At 35.0% G+C, this 23,308-nt stretch overlaps 2 protein-coding genes and 1 long non-coding RNA gene across 6 annotated transcripts in view; 2 read left to right on the top strand and 1 right to left on the bottom strand.

The window, feature by feature from the left end:
* Positions 1 to 46: 46 nt before the first annotated feature.
* Positions 47 to 2,327, bottom strand: Atu (Another transcription unit). The gene is made up of 6 exons (XM_012286465.2): positions 2,137 to 2,327; positions 1,797 to 1,915; positions 1,328 to 1,728; positions 655 to 1,245; positions 351 to 552; positions 47 to 284 (listed from the first exon to the last, which is right to left on the bottom strand). The coding sequence occupies exons 1-6, from the start codon at positions 2,310 to 2,312 to the stop codon at positions 115 to 117; spliced, it is 1,659 nt and encodes a 552-aa protein (XP_012141855.2). The 5' UTR covers positions 2,313 to 2,327; the 3' UTR covers positions 47 to 114.
* Positions 2,328 to 3,789: 1,462 nt separating this feature from the next.
* On the top strand, positions 3,790 to 5,961 carry LOC143265194 (uncharacterized). The gene is made up of 2 exons (XR_013039427.1): positions 3,790 to 4,997; positions 5,654 to 5,961. It is a non-coding gene; the product is annotated as an uncharacterized LOC143265194 (long non-coding RNA).
* Positions 5,962 to 8,866: 2,905 nt separating this feature from the next.
* The window catches only part of sev (receptor protein-tyrosine kinase sevenless), a 35,148-nt gene continuing 20,706 nt past the window's right edge, over positions 8,867 to 23,308 (top strand). For 2 of the 4 annotated variants that reach the window (XM_076535863.1, XM_012286469.2), the window contains exons 1-2: positions 8,867 to 9,620; positions 20,350 to 20,409. In XM_076535863.1, the coding sequence (XP_076391978.1) occupies positions 9,468 to 9,620; positions 20,350 to 20,409 (213 nt within the window). In that variant the 5' untranslated portion in view covers positions 8,867 to 9,467. The remainder of the gene's footprint in view (positions 9,621 to 20,349; positions 20,410 to 23,308) is intronic. The other 2 variants (XM_012286471.2, XM_076535864.1) reach the window with 2 other exon arrangements.

Raw genomic sequence — 23,308 nt, 5'->3', positions numbered from 1 at the left:
ATTACTAAAATTATTGATTTCATAAATTATACAAGTAATTCAACTATTTCAGAAAATGTATGGATTTATTCAACTATATTACAAAATAGCTTATCATAGTTTAAAATTGGTATTTTAATCACTAGCATTGTCACCCTGATTGTTATCTTCTCTTTCGCTTTCTGAACCACTTCCGGAATTCGATTCTTCGTCCGAATCTTTAAGAACTTTTCCTTTAATGTTCTTTTTCGGTCTTAAGGTTTCAAAATCTGAACCTTCCTCGTCTGACGAATATATATTTGACGCTAAAAAGTATAAAGAATATAAATATTTACTTCAGGAAATTTGCCTGATTTATATATAAAACTTACCTTTGACAGGAATATTTATTCCTTTCTTATATTTATTCTTAATCGCTGCGAGAGAAATTGCACCTTCATCATCGGAGCCATCATCATGGTAAGCATCACCACCATATCCACTCACGGATCTTCCAGTTGTTCCTCTACCTGCAGTACTCTTTTTTGTTTTACTTTGTACTCTCATTGCCATTCGTAGTTTCTCTTCTTCTTTCTACAAATAATTATAGGAATTTTTAATTCAATGATTGATTGTTAATCTAATACTGTATACACATATTTTTCATGATAATTTATGTAAATGAATATAACGTACTTTAATCATTTCATATCTATTTTGATCTGGATTAGTTCCTACTTGAGACAAAACCTTTATACCAGAAGTTTTTTGTGATCTATCTGCCAGAGACATAGTCATCTTTCTATGAGTGAAAGATTCTGTAGAATGTGGACGGAATGTCAATTTAGTTCTGAATACTGCTTGACCTTGGAGACCAGTTCCTTGACGAATATAAAGATGATTGTGATCGCCTTGAAGTGGCTGTTTATACACGTCAAAAATTTCGGAACCCAGGTGTAAAGACATACTACCGTCGGACCACTTTACAAATCTGGCATTACTTTCCTTAACAACTTTACCCTCGTCATCAAAAGTTTCTTTCCATCTAAGAGTATTTTCAACTTTTAATTTTAATCTAGCTCGTCCTTCTTCATCCAAAGTCTCTTCCTCATCAATTTCATCTTCATATGTTTCTGTATCAAATGGTCGTGTTTCTACAGAAAGAAAATTTGGAAGCTTAACAAAGTGTATTTCACGACCTAAATCTGTTGTGATTTTTGGAATCTCTACATCAATTCTTGTTTCTGGTGGAGGTTCAGGTTCTTCTTCCTTTTCTTTATCCACATCCTAAACAAATTCAAGAACAAATTTAACAATTATAGTCACTTTACTTATCAATAATGTTTTAATGACAATATTTAATACACACATCTTCAATAACTGCTTGACTAGGACCCTCACCACCACTGTCAGATCTATCTGGGCTTCTGCTTTTGCTCCTACTTCTACTTCTGCTTTTACTTCGACTTCGGCTTCTGCTTTTACTTTTGCTTCTACTTCTACTTCTACTTCTACTTTTACTTAGACTTTTTTCTCTCTTCCTTTCTTCTTTGTCTTTTTCATCATCTGTACTTATGTCGCTAGCATCTCCAAAAAGAGCATCTGCTGTTGGAGCTAAAGCTTCTTTTTCTGGTGGTTCACTTTCTGAATCTGAATCTATTAGTGGTTTTGCTTTTTTTACACTATCTTCTGGCTCAGAAGCAGAACCACTATTATCTTCTTTTTGAGCTGGACTTCCTTCTACATCGCTATCATTTGACTTTACACTATCTGCAATATAATGATACTGATAACTTTATTTTAAGTACAAACACTAATAGCATTTTTTGTTCACATACCACCCCTTGTTTTTACAGACTTCTCTGATTCATTATCATCCTTATTTTCTTCAGAGTTGTCTGGTTTCTGTTCAGAATCAACATCTTTGGGTCCTAAATAATCTGGAGAATTTACCATTCTAAAAAAAATTGACAGTTAATAAAAGAAATTATTTTTTATTGATTTGTAAATTACATGAAACGATTTCAGCAATTAAGATTATTTTTGTAACAATCATGAAGAACTGAATGTATGTCATATTTATTATACAAAATAATGATTCTTTGAAACTACTTAGAGAACTAAACCATCAGTATAATAATTTTCATTTACAAGTACTTTAACTATAAATTTACTAACTCTTTCGATTTTAGTCTTTCTGGTGTTGTGTTGTTTAATACATTAGAGCAAGTCCGTCTCGCTCTAACCTCCCAAAAATCAAAGAAAAGCAAATGTACTGTAAGGAACTGTACAACCGGGTGCAAATCTGGCTTCCCTGGGGAAAATGGCGACGGAGGGGAACCGGTCCCCACCATCGCTATTCTGACAATCATTATATCTAGCAGGCATTCATAAGAAGATAAATAATACAATTTTCACGAAAACGGACCCACAGGTTATATTACAAACAGCATGAAATCAATATTAATAAATATGTAATAAATATATAGCATAATCAATGAAATCAATATATTTGTTCAAAAATGGAACAAATGGCACCATCTTTCCGACAAGTAGAGTACACTTTTGAAACTGTAGTTTAATTCCCGTCGATAATATAGGGATTGACATAATGATAGAAAATTTTCTTTCAAATATAGTGACACTAATTCCCTGTAAAGACATTTCTTTGACTTTGTAGCACAATAAAGCAAAAATGTTTTATTTGACTAAAGAACGAAATTTTTTATTTCTGTAGTTTCACACCTGACCGCTAGATGACTCTAGTGTTACTTTTCCCGACGGTATGTGGGAAAATATGAATTTTAAAAGTACGCGCCAAAATAAGGCATGTAAAATGTTTTCAACTTTTTAAATTAATTGCTTTACAGTAACCAAGTGACTTTTATATCTTTTTTAAAAAGATATGTAAAATATATAAAATATATGAAATATATAAAATATATAAAATATTGTCACAAGATATGCATGCATCTTGTATTGACACGTATTTAAACGTCAAAGCCACGGTTATTTCGCGTTCATCAGAAAAAAGGTGTCATCGAACTATGACGAATTTCTCATTAGCACTATCGATTCATATGTCAAAACACATACACCGATTACAATAAAAAGAAACAGCAGCAAACATGCTAATAATTAACAGGATAGGTGTTACTTTTGTTCAAGTGTTACAAGAACTATTGGCTCGCAATTAATTTCCGATAAAGATAACAATTTATCATCGTAAAGCATTGAAAACCGTACAAGATTGGTTAAGCTGAACTTTGTTCAGCCGGCCACTTGCACGTTTTATTAATTATGAATTATTATTTCAATCTTCCAGATTCCTTCTTCGAATATGCAAAACGCTGCGTAAGTTGGCAACGTGGAATTTAATAGATATCCGTTAATATAATAATAACAGGGGTCACTGTGACATGGACGAAACTTTTTTTTCCCTCAAGAATCGTTTTATTTCATCGTTTATTACCAGCGCGTTAATCGTTCAACCATACATATATTTTCACGTAAGATGTGTAAGATGCGGAAAGCATGAAAAAATTATTGTAGAAACAAAAATGAACGCGTTATATTTCTTCGTCCCCAAATAATTTTAAACTAATAGTGACAAATAGTGTCGTCAATAAATTTAGCAAGATCTCAGTCAAATTTTCAGTCAATATTTTGATGGTTAGATTAGGTTAGGTCTGGTACCGAGATAATTCCCCGCTCGATAATTTCTCGCCCAATAATTCCACGCTAGATAATTCTCCTCAGGGGGGGGGGGGGGGGTAGGAAAGAGGTTGGGGGGATAGGAGGGGGTTACTTTTAATTAAAATTTTAATTCTAACTAAAGTACAATTTTTATTTTTCTGATACACTTAATATTTGTAAATTTTTCTTATGATAATTTACTATTCACCTACGCATATTCTTGTAATGCACGATACATATAATAGGCGATATTACAGCAAACGAGGCACGCTCGAAATAGATACACATAATTCTCTAATAAAGCAATAAATCTGGAGGGAAGATAATTGCTTTGACCCGTTGAAAGCAACACATTTATTAACAACCCGATTATGAGAGCAATGTTTCCCAATGTGTATCAAGTGCGACCCAATTCACACGTGCCTCACCGATGGACGTTTGTTTTGCATACAACGTAATTGTCTTACAAAAGAAGAACCATTTCGTGTAAGACGTCTAGAGCTTACCACGCTTTACACGATACGGCAACAATTCGGCTCTATTAGGCCAATAAAGTGTATCAAAGAAGAGGAATGCGCTCCGCGTCAATCGTAACGCCGGTTAGTCTGCTTGAGGATCATGCGGGGTGCGGGTGGATAACTCGTTTACGTTGGACCTGTACAATTTTATGTAATGGAGACTTTGCGATGAGATTAGGAGACAAGTATATTGGAGACAAGTATGTTGGCCATAGGTTTTCACTTGTAACTTTTGGATTTTTAAACATTAAACTTTTAAACCCATACATTTTCTGAACGTCTCCCGTATGCAATGATAGCAATAAGTAATATATTATGACATTAATATAGACATTATAGGATTGGCAACATCGTAGCTGAAGAAAGAAAATGTTGAACATCAAATTAACAATATATAATTTGTCGGTCATCGAATATGTCCACATGCAAGAGCTTCTGTTCCTTCATTGAAAAAGTCACAACGAGTTCCTCAATTAGGATGCCAATACCGAGGTGTTAACCTAGAGGTGTTCATCATCATACAAGTGAAAAAAGAAAGTGAAACATTGAACTAAGATTTGAAATTTATCGGACGATGCAGAGAAGATGGACCAGAGGAATAACTTTCTCGCTCAGCACGAGCGTAGGATTAGCAGGTTAGATTAAGGATGTAACGTTTGTTGTAGGCGCATAGATCACGATGATGACCCGTAACGAGTACGTGTCGAGCGACAGGGCGATCATATGGGTACAGGGTACACCAAACAGGAGTGATCCGAGTGAGCGAGTGACTGAGTGAGTCGGAGGTCGGAGGAGTATATTGGCCATTTCCGCAGGAAGCCCTAGGTAACCTGTAACCGCCATTGAGGTTGGAACTAACGTGCCACAGATCGCTGTCGTTTCATAACAAGCTGTTCTGAATTCGCCTGCTCATAATCTCGACGTGTTAATTGATTTGGTCGAAATCTTTGCTGCCCTCGCTTAGGAGAAAGCTGCGGCACCTGAACTTTTATGCCGGCCTTTATGCTGAATCAACTTTCGTCTTTTTGATAGATATCTTCTTTGCATTCTTAGGACAAACTGTACCTGGTGTGCTGCTGTGATTTCAAATCTCTAATACTTCAAATCTTAAAATTTTTTAATTTTTAAGTCTTCAATTTGTTAGACATGTGATTTCAAATCTCTAATACTTCAAATCTTCAAATTTTTTCATTTTTAAGTCTTCAATTTGTTAGACATGTGATTTCAAATCTCTAATACTTCTCAATCTTCAATTTTTTTAATTTTTAAGTCTTCAATTTGTTAAACTTTTTTTAGTACAAAAATTAATAATTTCTTACATTAAACCTCTATAATAATTTCTCTTGATCCTCTCTCTTAATTCCATAACCTCCTGTATGCATACCCCAATGCATCTATAATAATATAAAATAATAATAAATTGAAGAATGTATTTTTCTTAAACATAATATACATCAACTTGTGCTATTTCTTTCTGTTAGATGACATGCCATGACGTACCTAAGGAAAGAATTCCAGCAACTTCTGGAACTGCTGAAGAATGGGGAACAAAATGGACGCAGTGTCACGTAATGGGTATACTATTCGCGCCGGCTAAAATGGATCTAATAAATAAAATTAAAGGGTACAAATATTTATCAGATGTGCTATAAGTTGCTCATGCATACATGTTCACAAGATGTACAAATTATCAAATTTAGAGTAAATATAAATATTCACAAAATGCAGTATCTGAGTGGATATAAATATGTAGAAAAATTTTGAAATAAATTAGTGTAAACAGTACAATTTATACTTTTTAATAAACTTTAAGTTGTCCTCATAAATTGTTTCATGTTTCATAATATGCAGCTGTAAGTTCAATACCTTCAAAATACACAAATTGAGAGTTTCCTTAAGAATTTAAAAAATACAACCCTTGAAGTAACACGTGGAAGACTTTCAGCCGAAAAGGTAATATTACTTGCAAGACTTTTAACCTTATACTTAATACTGTTTTACGAATATTACTAGAAAATTTATTACCGAGTTATTGCAAGTTTTAAAAATCGAATGTTACATTAGTAAAAGGAAGTGCATGATTCGTGTAATATTTTGTTTGGGTGGGTCTTAGGAGCTCGCTCGGTCTAATTGTAAATCCCGGTCTGAATGTAAAGACCCATGCGATCGAATAGATATGCGTTGGCGTCGAAGAATGGATTTCTCTCGGGTCATCGAAAAGAAAGAACCGATGCGTGGCTCCATGGCTGACAATGGTAACACAAATAATACAGAGCGACTCTTGTCGTCCGCAGATTTAATCTGACGAAATGAATCATCGTTTTGAGTTGAACACGGTTGGCTAAGGAATAGCACGAAACAAACAATTAGGAGAGAATGGCGCGACGGTGTGGTCGACTTTATTATTACAAAACGAAATGCACCACTGCGATGATTATTGTTTGTATCTTGAGAGTATTGTAATACTTGCGTGGGTGGAGAAATTTTTGGGAAAAGTTTGTTGTTTGGGAAATTGATATATGTGGGAGAGTTGAAGAAGTGGAAACGTTGAGTAGTAAGGAAAAATTATAGATTTGAAAGTAGAAGGATTTGAAGATTTGTGGATGTGGAAATTTAGGTTTTTAGAAAAGGTATTTGAGAACGTGGAAATTGGGAAAGTTGGAAATTTAAATTTGTAGAAAATTTGGAAACATTGAAATTGGGAACCCTAGAAATTTAAAATAGAAAATAAAAAATTTGAAAACGTGGAAAGTTGAGAATTTAAGAATTGAAAATTTGGGACTATACAAATTTTAAAACGTGTAAAAATTCAAAGCTTAAGTAATTAGAAAATGTGAAAAAATTTGTAGAAAATTAGAAAATTTGGAAACCTTGAAATTGGGAACCCTAGAAATTTAAAATAAAAAATAAAAAATTTGAAAGCGTGGAAAGTTGAGAATTTAAGAATTGAAAATTTGGGGCTATAAAAATTTTAAAACGTGTAAAAATTCAAAGCTTAATAAATGTGAAAAACAATACAGAAGAATTTTATTCGTGTTCCTTTGTTAAAAAGTCGAAATTCCAGTTTAGGGTGTCCCCTCAACATAAGGTGTTATAGGGGTGTCAAAATGAAGCGTGTGTACAGAAATTTTTAGAGAGTATGCATTCTTTTTTCCGGTCAGAAACGTCAATATAGATATTAGTATTCGTTTGAAGCTCCGCTTCAAATTTGCTTTGTTCCATCCGACCTAATGCGAGAGAAGAGGGTAGTTGACTTAACGAAGTGATCTTCAGCCAATGTATAATTCAAATTCAACCCAGTATTGTTGTACATAATGTTCACTTGTACGAGCATGATGAAGACACAAATTTAATAAATTAAATAAAAAAAAAAATTTGAAATACCTTTTTTTTGCAATTTGTCTTTTATTGTATTAATCTTCAGATTCATAGTCTTGTCATTTAGAAACTGACCTATGTTAGTTGATATAATAGACGTGCATTTATGGTAGGATTTATAATAGGAAGTTTGAATGCATATGCACTAGCAGAGGACGTGGTGTTGATGAAAGGAAAATAGGCTTTTTGTTCACAAATAGAGGTTAATAATTTTAGAGTGTGTTAGGTTGTTATTCAATGTTTGAATGAGATGGACATTTCTTGATAGAAAAAAAGATTTGTGTTTGAGAATTATTTCTTAATAAAAATTTGGTTCACCCCAAGTTCCCAAATTTGCCAGATTCCAAATTCTCCAAATACCAAATTCCTCAAATTCCAAATTCTTCAAATTCCAAATTCCACAAATTCCAAATTTCTCAAATTCCAACTTCCCCAAATTCCAACACTCCTAAATTCTCAAATTCCCCAAATTCCAACACTCCCAGTTTTCCAATTTCTCCAAATTCCAAATTCCCCAAATTCCAACACTCCTAAATTCCCAAATTCCCCAAATTCCAACACTCTCAAATTTCCAAATTTCCCAAATTCCAAATTCCTCAAATTCCCAAATTCCCCAAATTCCAACACTTCTAAATTCCCAAATTCCCCAAATTTCAACACTCTCAAATTTCCAAATTTCCCAAATTCCAAATTCCCCAAATTCCAACACTCCTAAATTCCCAAATTCCCCAAATTCCAACACTCTCAAATTTCCAAATTCCCCAAATTCCAACACTCCCAATTTTCCAAATTCTCCAAATTCCAAATTCCCAAATTCCCAAAATTCCACCTTGTAAATTTCCAAATTCCAAAATTCCACCTTGTAAATTTCCAAATTCCCAAAATTCCACCTTGTAAATTCCCAAATTCCCAAAATTCCACCTTGCAGATTCCAAACTCCCAAAATTCCACCTTCCAACTTCCACCCCTCCCATCTCCAAAATCCCCAATTCCCAAATTCCTACATCTCCCCCTCCGCAACTCCACAAGCACCCAAAATTCCCACTTCCCCTCCCCCAAAAAAAGCCACTAAAAATCCTCCATCGAAGTCCCCATATCATCTCCGTCTACCTGAAAGACAGCGTCAGCCAGTTGAAACGGCACGTGCGAATGCATGAATGAAAGTTTACGAGGATAGTAAGAACAGGTCAATCTGCCAATTGACCAGTTGGTTGGACCCGCACGAAGGTTCAGATCGTTCCTGCCTGTCTTCAGACATCCACAAGTACGATATACACGCTTTCGTGCGGAGTATACGTAGTATACCAGCAGCACCGGAGGGAATTGGTCAAGCAGAGTGCAACAGATAAGGGTGCCCATGGTGGGGGATAGTTGACTCTCTAGTGGCTATTCGGAGTCAGTTGCTCTTATGGTTGCCAGACATTAACAACAACCACGCCGGGCTGTTGCAGTGCGAGCCTCGTGACTCGAACGTCACAGGTGATTCGAAATATTTTCGAACTCGAATTCTTGCACCTGGTCATCCTCTCGTGATACACGTTGTTCGATCGAAAAGGTGCTATACTTGCTGTCGCACAGTGGATTCTATCGTTTACAATTAATAGTGAAACTGGAATTGATTGGACATTTGAGACTGGATGATACGAGTACCTTGATGATACCTGAAGAAGTTTTTAAAAGGAGTATCGAAGAAGTGTGTGATATTTGACAGAGTGCGCGAGTGACGGTGAAGAAACAGTAATTCAAAGTTTCTGTTGAGCTATCGATGTGGAAGAATGTGGAAGGTTTAAGTTCGCCGTTGAAACCGTGGAGGTTGTACGGATCGAGAGAACAATGACGATCGACGGATAAAAATATTGCGGCAGAAAATTCAGAGGAGGGTGATCGAGGGCTCGTTTCGGGGGGGTTGTGGATATTATGTTAGCAAAGGGATTATGCGTGATTTTGAAGGTGTTGGCGTTGGCGGGAAGCGTCTCGGCGTTTCTGCCGGAGGACCTCGAAGATCGAACTGTTCCTGCCAATCTTCAGGAAGAATGCGCCTCGAAATGTCCGGACCTCGATTTGAATCAGGTAAATTTATTTTTTAGAAAATTCTTTATTCTAACATTTCTTATATTTATTGGGTGAAATGGCATTTAGAAAGTTTTCTTGGAGTTTCATTGGGAGATCTTGATTTTAAGGAACTCTGTTAGATTCTGAACTTTATTGCTGACATTTCTTATTATAAATTATACTGTACTTTGTGCTGTAAAGTATTTATTATCAACTTTGTGATATTTTAAAATGAGATTAAGTACATGGTATGACAATGTAAATAAACATTGAGTACCTAGTATAACAATGTAAATAAACATTGAGTACCTAGTATAACAATGCAAGTAAACATTAAGTACTTAACATAACAATGTAAATAAACATTGAGTACCTAATATAACAATGTAAGTAAACATTAAGTACTTAACATAACAATGTAAATAAACATTAAGTACCTAGTACTACAATGTAAATAAACATTAACTTAATATAAACATTACAATGTTCAGCAATAAAATTAAGAGCTCATGTCGCAATATTTTTACTTGATGAAATCAATTGCAAGTGGTTTTCAACTTTAACAAATGTTTACTTTTCAAAAATTCAGGAGGTTCTTTGTAAAACGAGAAAAAGAAGAAACCCGAGTGATAATTTATGTCAATTTCGTTACAGAGGTGACAGATTATTTATGTGAACCTGATATTCGTTTATCTCGACAAAAATTTTGACCAAATCACCGTGAGTAAATCAAAAAGAAGTAAGATACGATTTTGGTAGTATTTTATCATCTTTTTTAGAGATACGTGTAACATAATTATATACTCTTATTGTGAAAGTATTGATAGATAAAAGTTACGTATGAGACCATGATTTTAATGCTTGAATACTAGATGAATTATGGTGTAAACATTAGGATGATTTGATTCAAAGGTTCTTAAAAACATTCTAATAAAACGGAAGACATAGTTTATGTGTAACACGTAGTCTATAGTTTAGAAAATCAAATTAAATTTGACCCTTGTGATTGTAGTGATTTGACCCTTAAAATGTGAACATTATAAACTTCAATTTAAAAAGGTATTCAAGGTTACGATACTTAAACTTCTTTTCAACAGTAAAAATATATGGAAATTTTCAATCTAGAACTTTTATCTAGCGAGCAAAAATTTATCAAGACGAGTAGCAGAAAAAGTTCCAATAAAAAAAACATGGCGACCAGTATCGAATTATGAAAACTACGAGCCACTAAATCGGCCGTGAAATAGACACTGATTTTTCCACGCAGTATTTTCATCACGCGCGTCGAACTTGACTGTTTACAGCAATAAATAATTGCAATCGCCGAGAAATTTCTTTATCGCGGCGGTTCCTTGCAAAGAGGTCAACGCAAAACGTGGCAGAAATCGATGATCGTCTCCCGTCTTTTTCCGGGAGGTGTCTTCATTTCAATTTGGCGTATCGCACGTGGCTCATTTGTCAGCGTCGAATTTTTTCTACGAGCTAATCTGCGATTACGAGAAACGAGAAAAAATAAACGATCAGCGATTTATTGGAAGTAGCGAGAAGCGTTTTCGAAGCGAGGCGAGCGTGGCACAAAAATGGCTCCACACGAAGGACGTATCAATTTAAGTCCACTCTCCATCCCGACTATACCATTCATTAATTAACTTAACTACACGACGGCGCATCATCGCAGTCCATAAGCACGGTCTCGAGGATGAAAGACGAGTTGTAACGGATACAGGAGCTTCGTGTTACTTCGTTTTGCCTTTTTCTTGCTCGGAAAATCGATCTTACATCTTGTTATGAAGGTACGCGATGGTATTCGAACGGAAGGGTAGTTTTGAGCTCTCTGTTTTTAGTTTGTTCAAAACGAATATTTAATGAAACTCATAGAGAAACTAAGACTGTATATTTTAAACCGTTTGTTATGGAAAATAAAAAATATTTGTTTGTTGACAAATGACGAGAGTATTTTAATTTATCTTTCAGAACTAAAAGAGGAGATAATACAGTTGTTTATTAGCCTACATTTTACTGTGTATTTTCATAACAGTTTATAGAGTTATTTTTTACCTTCAACTATATTAATTTATTAATATAAATTGGGGCAAACTTTTGATAATGCATAAATGACATTAAAATATCACATCTCGCTGAAAGTAGCTTCAAGGTTCTTTATTATAGCTTCAATAACTGAGAATGCGCATGGTATTCCATTTTAATCTGTCCACATTATCTGCATTGTTTTATAAAAAATTATTCAAACTATATTTCTATTTTTTACTCTTTTTAAAATTCTATGTAAAAATGTATTAAATTCTTGGTTTACTTAAATGAAAAAATCACACATGTTTAAACTAATTGAATAAATTTATTTGTATTAAATAAACACTTGCACCACTTAATAAATGCAAATACATTTTCTCTGATTTACTCTTCTTAAAATTCTATGTAAAAATGTATTAAATTCTTGGTTTATTTAAAAGAAAAAATCACACATGTTTAAACTGATTGAATAAATTTATTTGTATTAAATAAATGCTTGCACCACTTAATAAATGCAAATACATTTTCTCTGTTTTACTCTTCTTAAAATTCTATGTAAAAATGTATTAAATTCTTGGTTTATTTAAATGAAAAAATCACACATGTTTAAACTGATTGAATAAATTTATTTGTATTAAATAAATGCTTGCACCACTTAATAAATGCAAATAAATTTTCTCTGACATTTTTTAATTATGTGAGAGCTCTGGTCAATCAAAATTTGCGTTAAAAATTATGATAAATATGATTTGCACGAGGGCGTAGCGTTTACAGCGAAACTTGTTGCACTCTCCTTTCGGTTTCCTTTTTCTCAGTACTCTCCGGCCGGTACAAAGATTGAATGAGAAGATTGAAAGGATGCATCAGGAGAGATGAACGGAACAAAAGGCGGTCTGGTGAAATGATTAAACCGATCCTTTCGTGAAGAGTTAAATTGATAATTGCTGCCAATTTTCGTTCACGCCAATTGCCGAAGACACATATTACGAGCTTCTTATCCAGTTCACACGAGACCACGGGAACCTTATCGTGTCCACAGAAATTCTTCAACCCGTCATCAAAGCGGAAAAATAATCCATTTATTTTAATTTTTAAATATAGCGGTTTATCAACTGTCCCCTGAAGTTTTAATTATCCACCAGTTAGATAAAAGAAATTATGGGTCTAGTAATCAATTTTCTGTCCCTTATCTTCTCTTCGTTTCTTACTGTCTTCTTTTTTTGGGCAAGTTCGAAGGGCAAGGGAAACAGTTAAGGACGATAAGATTCCAATGTTTTCGATGATACACAAAAAACTAGGATTCATAAAAATCTACGGACATTCGTGTTTACGATACAGTTGGCGTACAAACGGCGCCCGATTTGGTAAACACGAATAGTAACTGAGTCGTGTTATCTCGAGGTGATGCCTAGGATGACCCTAGTTGCATAATCACCACGATCAGTTCTCTAAACTTTGTTGCTGGTCCGTTACGCTTTGGATCTCTGTACATCGCCATGAACCTATTCGATAAATTGCTCAACATCCACACAATTATATTTCATACAGAAAAGAATCGACGCAAATATTAATGCAGACCGTGCTTTAAAATCAGGCGGGAAATTTAAAATTTTAGGGAGAAGCTTGTAGAGAAATTTATTTACAACTCTTCGTTATAGAAAATTGTAATTGTAGTATAGCATGTACTTCTTTATTGTAGTATATTATGCACATTCCAAATGTGAAGATAGAGGTGTATCAAAGTCGCAATATAGCATACATGTACTGTGATGTGTATGTGTGGTGATGACACGTGGTCATGCAATGTACGATGATATAACATATGACATATGTGTACATATGAGTGTGTATGATTTACATATGCGTATACATATGTGTATGTATAATTTACATATGTGTATACATATGAGTATGTAGAATTTATATATGTGTATACATATGAGTATGTGTAATTTACATATGTGTATACATATGAGTATGTAGAATTTACATATGTGTATACATATGAGTATGTAGAATTTACATATGTGTATGCATATGAGTATGTATGATTTACATACGTATACACATATGAGTATGTACAATTTAGATACATATACACATATGAGTATGTATGATTTACATATGTGTATACATATGAGTATATATGATTTATATATCTGTATACATATGAATATGTATGATTTACATATGTGTATACATATGAGTATGTACAATTTACATATGTATACACATATGAGTATGTACAATTTACATACATATGCACATATGAGCATGTACAATTTACATACATATACACATATGAGTATGTACAATTTACATACATATACACATATGAATATGTATAATTTACATACTCGACATGTACCATCCATAGCTACTTATATTAAATACCTCCTTAAATTAAAATATACATACAATTGCTTTTATCTCAATTCTGTTTAAATGAAAAAAGTACACAATTCGTTTTAATAAAAATCTTATTGTTCGTAGAATTAATTTACAAAACACGTACACACACGTGTTAAATTTTCATAGAATATGTATGACAATGAACGTCGGACTCGAAATTCCACGATTTCAACGTAGAATTTTTCCCTTTAATTGAAAAATAATTACATAAACGTCTCGTGTAATGGATCTCCGCCCACGCGTTAACCTACATACGATTTCGTTCTGCGTGGACGCAGAGCTGCAGCCATAACCGAACGATCGCGTGGTTTCATACCTGTAAGGATTCGAAATTAACCTGCAGAATTCCGAGTTGGATCACGACGAAACTACGTAGTATCTCCAGGATCGTTGGACGTGCAATATTATATGTGTAGCCGTATACAATGAACTTCCTGCCGGCCACATCCTCTCACCTACAGCCCAGCCTCGTGACTTGCTACGGGTTCACCTCGAGGTGCATCGATAATCGTGTGAAATTCGAAATCCCGTGCGAATCTGATGTGTCTTGATTTTGCGTCGTTCCGTACGTTAAACGTACGGACTCAAGGTTGAGTTAGGTATACGTAAGCAGAGATACTGCGAAGTTCGAGGTGCTTCATTATCGGGATGATCGTCAGATTTTTATTAGGAGAGAGCAAGTTTTGTCTGCGATAGAAATGTGGCTACTTGACGGTTTTGTATTTTGGAAAAATTGTGAATTTTATATCTGAGAAGTTGAGGAAGTTGAGGAGTAACAAGTTATTAATTTCTAGACTTGGAATTATTGTAATAGGACATTTACAAATTTTTAATTATTACGTTTATGAAGTTAGGAATTTTATAGGGTTGATTTTTTATGGTTTCAAACTCTTTCAAGGTTCTCAAATCTTCGACCTCTCAAATCTCTAAACTCTCAATTTCCAAATTCTTAAACCTCCAAACTATCAAGTCTATAAGGTATTAAATCTCCAAGCTCTCAAATCTCCAAACTCTCAAATTTCCAAACTCTCAAATCTCCAAACTCTCAAATTTCCAAACTCTCAAATCTCCAAACTCTCAAATCTCCAAACTCTCAAATTTCCAAGCTCTCAAATCTCCAAACTCTCAAATCTCCAAACTCTCAAATTTCCAAGCTCTCAAATCTCCAAACTCTTAAATTTCCAAACTCTCAAATCTCCAAACTCTCAAATCTCCAAACTCTCAAATTTCCAAACTCTCAAATCTCCAAACTCTCAAATCTCCAAACTCTCAAATTTCCAAGCTCTCAAATCTCCAAACTCTCAAATTTCCAAACTCTCAAATCTCCAAATCCTCAAATCCTCAAATCTCTAAATTTTCAATTCCCCAAAATCTTAACTCTTCAAATCCCCAAATCCCCAACTCCCCAAATCCTCAACTCTCCAAATCCCCAAATCCTCAAATCCGGAAATCCACAACTCCCCAAATCCCCAAATCCTCAGATCCCCAAAATCTCAACTCCCCAAATCCCCAAATCTTCAAACTCCACTTTTCGTCCCAAACTTCACCCAAAATATTCCCAAAAACAAAATTGTGAAGCAAGAAGTTGAAAACCTTCATACACGCGTATGTATTAGATTTTCGTATACGGGCGATGCCCCCATCCATTAAGATTTCGTGAATTCGAGGGAATTTCTCGTTCAAACATGCTTGATTTTCTCTCACGATCCATCATGTTAAGACAACCTTAATTGGTAGATTAATATTTCTGAAAGATGTACTTTAAACCTTCATAAAACCTTCATAAATCGTTGAAAATCGATTACGGAACATTTTGTGAACGCCATAAGATAGCCATATTTTTTGATCAAAATAACGGTGCACATAATTCGCCCGGTTTTAAACGGTTAACAAATCGTGGAAAGCAGAATTTTCGGTGCCTCTACATGACGTCATATCAATTAAAACGCATGCATGTTACAATGTATATGTGTACACATATGCATGTATATGGGCTACGTGTAGGCAACAACAGTTTGAAGATCGTAATGAGTGGCAGCTGATGGCGGTCGTTTTTAATTCGTGATCTTGAAGGTAATTAACGAAATTAAATGGCGACCGTGTTCGGCGAATCCACGTCGGCCATTAATTTCGAGATTATAAAACCTTCTGGAGATATAGTCGTATGAACTTTTATAACAAACTTTATTTTTTCAAGTCTTTATAACTTTTCAAGTTCTTTAAGTTCTTTATAACTTTTCACGTTCTTTAAGTTTTTTATAACTTTTCAAGTTCTTTAAGTTCTTTATAACTTTTCAAGTGTAATAACAAATATTTTTCGATTCATTTTAACAAATTAAATAATTGTTGACCTTTTACTGTGTCTTCATTTTAAATCATCTAATTGTTGAATAATTTACAGACTTTTTGAATAACAATTCGATAGACTTCTTTTTGATCTAACTGTGTAATTAAGTTAGATTGAAGTTCAAGTAAAATTAGTTACGCTACAATTATTGCCGGGCATGCAGCAAATCATATAACAGTATTTTAGCTATGTAATTACGTGTAATTAATTAATGAGTTGCCGCTAATGCATTAATATGATTCAGTACCCGGTAGAAGAATCTTCAATGAACTACATTCCAGTAATATACAATTTTCTTGACTGAAATTCATTTTCAAATTATATTAGATTTTTATTAGTTAAAATATCTGCATCCCAAGTTTGAGGATTCAGACATTTCTAAATCTGTAATTTCAAAAATTTGAAATATTGAAATTTAAGAATTTTGGGATGTGGAAACTTCAGAATTTAGCAATACTCTAACAAAATTTTGAGAGCAATTTTAATAGCAGAGGGATCGTCTCATATTATCTTAACTTTCATTGAATTTCAAAGCTCTGAAGACCTCAAATTATGTCAACTCTGAAGGTCTATCCTATGAAAATTTTGTTAAACCTGAAAATCCTTCAGATTTAATTTCCCGTTTCCAAAGCCTTTTCCGCTTATTCCAAGAAACCTAGAGAAAAGGGTGCACCGCTGAGATGTTTGCCAAAGAAAAACCTCAGAAGGTGGATGTTTTATCCGAGTGGACAGCGTCCGGTATACATTCAACACCGTGCGACGGTTTGTTCGAAACCGCACGAAAAAACTTGATACCCTTTTACCTTCAACTTGAAACACGTGGAAACGCTTCGAACGTGTCAAAGTCCTCACAATTATTAAGACGATCGTTTGTTTGTTCATGAGACTTCAGAGAAACTCTGTAATTAGTGGGTGGTTAAGGATTTTACGTAATGAGGTAGAATCTTTATTCAGAAGATTCACAACGTTTCTAGTCTGTTTTGTATAATAGCTTCCTGGGAATTTTGTAATTATAGCTTAATACGTGGGACTTTAAATAAATATTCCTTTAATGATGGAGGTACATGTACTTTGATTATTTAAAGATGGAGGAACATGTGTGTACTTCTTTAATGATTACTTAAAGATGGAGGAACATGTATGTACTTCTTTAATAATTATTTAAAGATGGAGGAACATGTATGTACCTCTTTGATATTTATTTGAAGATGGAGGAACATATATGTACTTCTTTGATGATTATTTAAAGATGGAAGAACATATATGTACCTCTTTGATATTTATTTGAAGATGGAGGAACATATATGTACTTCTTTGATGATTACTTAAAGATGGAGGAACATATATGTACCTCTTTGATAATTATTTAAAGATGGAGGAACATGTATGTACCTCTTTAATAATTATTTAAAGATGGAGAACCATATATGTACCTCTTTAATAATTATTTAAAGATGGAGAACCATATATGTACCTCTTTAATAATTATTTGAAGATGGAGGAACATATATGTACCTCTTTGTCTAGACATATCACATCAGAATAATATTTGACACTAAATTAAATAACGCACATCCCCAACTTGTTTCATGTTTCGGGGTGCAGTGTTACGAGCCGTTACTGGTTTCAAGGATAAAATTCACGATTCTGCTTAAGCCTTGAAAGCAAGCTTACGTAAAAAATCGCGTTGCGTGCATCGAATTGGAGGGAAAAGACCGGTCGTTAGGCCCAATCATCGGCGTTGAAGTCTCTCGGAAGCGAGGTGCAACAGTTGGCGAACTCTCTCAACCGTAACAAAGACGTTGAACATGACGGAAGGACGTGCGGAAGGACGAGCATGTACACATTAGACGATTACCTTAGATCAGACAAAGCGGCTCTTTACTGGCTGATTTCCGTTTTTGAAATGACTGGCGCCGATGCTTTTAACGAGAACGGAAGCCATTTTGAATGCGTTGGTGCTCTTTGTGGCACTTAGAAAGAAATACAAGTTGCAAGTTATTAAATACAATTATTACAATTATTATTAAATACAGTTATTACAATTATTACAATTATTATTAGATACAGTTATTACAATTATTACAATTATTATTAAATACAGTTATTACAATTATTACAATTATTATTAAATACAATTTTAATCACTTAATGTTAAATTATAACTAAAATTTCCTTCTCTCACAAAACTGTAAGTAAAACTTAAAAATTAATTCTTAGAATACTTGTTCTCACGAAGTTTCAAAACTATCTACACATCTTTCACTAATCACAGTATCAGAGAAATCAACTATTCACTGAATCTCCCATCAGCTTCTCCCATACAAAAGAAAACATTCCTCCAGTCCACATACTTCACATATCAACGCATTAGTTATCAAAGCTCCTTAAATGTTTCAACGATGCAACGAAGTGTTAAAATTAATAATCGAGGGGTCAAGAAAACAAACCGCAATCAAAAACGAGGAACACAAACAACGCTCCACAAAGCGTCTGCAGAGAAATTTCCGAAAGGAATATTGCCAGGAATATTCTAGCACGAAGAGTTCGCAATATGTCGCAGGGGTACGTGTTTCATATGGTAGTCTAGGCGTGTTTGATTAATCGGGTGCAAAGTTAAACGAGCGTCGTGTCAGCCGGCATAAGGAATGAATAACGAGATTGAACCAACGGAGAAAAGAACAGAGAAAAGGAAAAAAAATTCATCGTAAAATTGATACAACCACGGCATGAAGCGATAGCCGCGAAAACACTGCAACCGCCTCTGAGGCTTTCGTTATCGGAGAACTCGTCATTCGTCGCAGATTCTCTTAACTGGGAAAACACTGAACGTTTCCTTACGTAAAATCAACCTCCATTTTCTGTACATGATTTTTCACGTGGCGGAAGAACATTCTAATATTTAATTGTTAAGTTAGGTTGTGGGGAGTCGATTTTAGGTGACATTTGGGGTGCAAAATTATTCGGTTATTACTGTTAGGGAGAAGTTAAAATTCCAGTCAGTATTTTTACTATAAAAATAAATACTTTTAATGTAAAAGAAGTTGAAAGATTTTTTCGAAGATTGAAAAATTTTCAAATATGAGACTTGAGAGTTTAAGAGTTAAATATTTGAAAGTTTGTAATTTTTGAATATTTATTTTTGACAGAGTGCACTCGTATGAATGTTATTTTCAATATTAAATTCTCTAGCGTTTCTACCTCTACACCGCCATCTACGGATTGCACCCTCGTCACCTTCTAACACCATAGAAATTGCAATATTGAAGTACCTTGCCACAATCAAGAGGAGATAAAAAAATTGCTATTCGAATGCTGGTAACGGTCCGGTCTCGTTACGTGCAGGGGCCGCAGAAAATAAATTGAATCGCTTGCCAGCTTTAAAAGATAGTAAACTGTTTCATCCGGTTCAATTGACACCCCCGTACCTAGCCTGTCGCGAATGAATCGCCGAATAATCCTGACGCACGTTTTCGATACCGGTTACACTGTCTGCACCTGTACGTTAGGTTCTTCCGGTACGCAGGTGTACATCCGGCTTTTAATGAAAACGAAGATCGTTAAAAGTGCAGAGATAATACGAGAGAGAGAACGAAAGGCATAAGGGTTGCGAACAATTCGAAATGAGGGTGTGAAACCATGCGTTCCATGGGAATTTCGGGAGTTAACTAGTACTTGCAAACTGTTAATTACCATAACGATATGTTTATTCAAGAATGCTATTGTCATTCATGAATTTAAATCATCGTGCCGTTAGTCGAACGCGGAAATGTTTTGCATATTTCGGCGAGGGAAAATGTGTCACCTGTTATGTTTAATAGCAGTGCACTTTACGTTGCATTTATTGTAGATTCAATTTTATATGAATCGCAAGCTGAAATACAGTGTATATTACATTTCTAGTATTTCTAATTTTTGATTGACTTTTATGTAAAGTTTCTGTCATTTCTTTTTTAGAATCGAACGGACGACTTGAGTTCAGAAGTGGGATGCGGAGTACGATGCAAGATCGACCAGGTAAGAAGTCGCGTTTATGTCGTAGATTGTACTAAATCTGTAAACTAGATTTACATATTGAATTCACTCAACTACTCTTCATTATTCGAAGTAAAAAGAGGAGCAAAAAAACTTGATTACGTTTTATCGATTGTCCTCTAATTCAGCGACTAATGTACTTATCCATCTACTTAGTCCACAATTCTAACGTCGTTAGCAAATTTAAAGCAAGTCCGACGAGCAAGTATCGTTTATTAACATAGGCGAACGTCGGAGACGAAAATAAAGGGACGTCGGTCCCCAGGCACAATGAAAGTACTTCCGGTGCTGTCCCCGGGCTCCGGGGTGCCCGTCCACTGGCTCTCCGCTAAAGAGACGGTAAACGGCAAATAAAAACAAAGTCAGGTTCTCCGTCTCCGTTTCACCCCCGTATCCCTTTTACCATTCTATTCGTTGCGTACATATAGGTAGACGAATGGACGTATACACGTATTACGCGTGTACGAATGAAAGAATGGCTGGGCTCGTACGGCTTCGTGACTTTAAATTGGATCGCGTACAAGTGCGGCCTATGGCGGATGTCGCCAAATTGCCGTGTGACTCCGGATTCGCTCTCTCCGTTCTCTCCTCTCTTTCCGCGCCATTGCTCTGTCTCCTATTTGGCCCCGTTCCGGAAGTCTGGCCGAAAAACCGCAGGAAAAGCGCGGACATTTAACGAGCAATGTTTGCTTCCTGCTTTGAAACATCCTGCAAGGCTGGATGCACAATATTGCCTCGAAATAAGCAACTCAGTCGCTTATTTCAAAGGTGGTGCTATTCGTCTTGCTTTCGTTCTTTGAATCACTATGTGTTGGAGTGAGAAAACAATATACATGGTCTGTTCACTAAACAGATTATGTTAGAAACAGATTTAATGTTAGATTAAATGTTCGGTTCACGAAGAAAGTCGTCCCAGATTCGTAGCCTTGAAGTATTTCGGGAGCATCTGTCCAGGAGGCAAATTGGCGAGATTTCAAAGTCGGTAGGCGATCATTAGCACGTTCCCTTTCACAAAGATCCTTTGGAAAAAGAAAGGACCCCTAGTGTGGCCGGAAGGATATCCAGCAACGCGTGTCTCCAGGGTAGGAAGCGAGAACTGTAATTAACGCGACGAAAAGGACAAAAGGCCCTACGATACACTTAATTACTGTTCCCAAAAAAAGGGACGCGACTTTTTAAGCAGCACTGTAGTTTCCTGAATGATTTGAGCAGCATTACGGCTTTGATTGCTACCTTTGTTTTGTCGTTTATTATTTAGGCAAAATTGGTGGTTTATTACTTTTAATAACCACCTTTTTTTCATTTAAATAACGTATTTTAATAAATGAGATACTGCTACTTTAGTGATTATTTGTATAACGTCATGTTACTTTTAACATAGTCACGTGCTAACACGTGTATAAGATATATAAGATAATAAGAGTTACTTTATTGTCCGAGAGTTTAATAAGATTTAGAGTTTCGTTAAATTTTTAGAACTTCTGTGCTTATAATAATCTTACAGGCTCCTTAATAGTGCAAACATCAACCAGCCAAAATGACTCATTCAACTTTCACATTTCATGTTACAGAATTTTATTACCATGGTGTCCTCATATTCTGTTGAGCTATGACGTATTTTTAACATAGCTGTATTAGTTGATGCTTCGGTATTTACTTTATTTTCAATTTAAAAATATATATTTGGGTGGACCTTGTTAATTATAGGCGTCTTTATCGTAAGCTTTGAAACAAGTTCATAAGCCAAAGTTTATGTTAAATGTGAGATAGAAAAATGAACGCTAAATCTAGTGTTAGGAGAAAGTATTGCATGGTATTGATACAAAGGCTTCGTAATTGATACACCAGCATTTTCGTAATTCTTCCTGTCTAAGAAACTATTATTTATCGCATCACGCGAGTTTCGAAACATCCTCGTGACACAAAGTCGCGTGCAGTAAATCCACAAATACCATGCATAGGCGAATTGCGCTATAAGCGATTTCCTCCCTAGTTTCCCTATGTACTTGTAAATATTTCACTGTATTTCAAGTTTCTATCCATTGCAAATCAGATTTGCTGATGACTGTACATAACGCGGACGAGTAACGGTTAGCTTGCGGCCGACACTATTCGAGAGGAAGACGCTCTACTTTTTGCTAAACGCAACCCTAATTGCCCTCCTCCGTTAATCCCGGCGATTTTGCGGCTAAATTCTCGCTCGTGTTCACAATGTACCTATTTCAGAACGTTTATACTGCGAAGGAAATTAAAGACGTGACGTGTATTTACAAGAACGAATTTTTATTCGACAATTTCGAGAGTTGAAATTTATATGAGGTTCAGCTTTGACGCTGCTTCCGGTAATTTCATGGCTCGATAGCGACCAACCGATACTCGTGGAATTTCTTTTGTACTGATTATTTACGGAGCGGTCTGTAACGGATTCGAATGGGAACAGGAAGGTTTTATATGCATATCAAAATTAAGGAAAAATTTTGTGTGCGAAGTTGCATTTTGTGTAGTGATATTCACGTTTGTTTATTCCGTAAGGATCTTTTACTTGGTTTATTCATTTAGTTTAATTTAGTTTAATTTAGTTCAGTAATTTATTTTAGTAATTTAGTTTAGTTATTCACTTTTTCGTAATTACATTGTATTCACTATAAGAAACTACGTAAAAGTTAAACAAAATAGCCGGTGAAAATCCATGAAAATATCCGGTAGTCTATACGGAAGTAATATACAAACAAACCCAAGTGAGTACGAGAGAGAACATGTCTGTCTGGCGAAAGTACCCGAAATCCAGACATGTCCGTAAAGTGGAAGACCACCATCGAGGACATTCGTGACAAATGAAGGTACTCGACATTGGCTACCAGTCTACCAGAAGTTGTCTAGT

The sequence above is a fragment of the Megachile rotundata genome, chromosome 9, assembly GCF_050947335.1.
Source record: "Megachile rotundata isolate GNS110a chromosome 9, iyMegRotu1, whole genome shotgun sequence".
Lineage (NCBI taxonomy): Eukaryota > Metazoa > Arthropoda > Insecta > Hymenoptera > Megachilidae > Megachile > Megachile rotundata.
The sequence above is the reverse complement of the archived record's forward strand: the minus strand, read 5'-3'. Positions and strand labels throughout refer to the sequence as shown.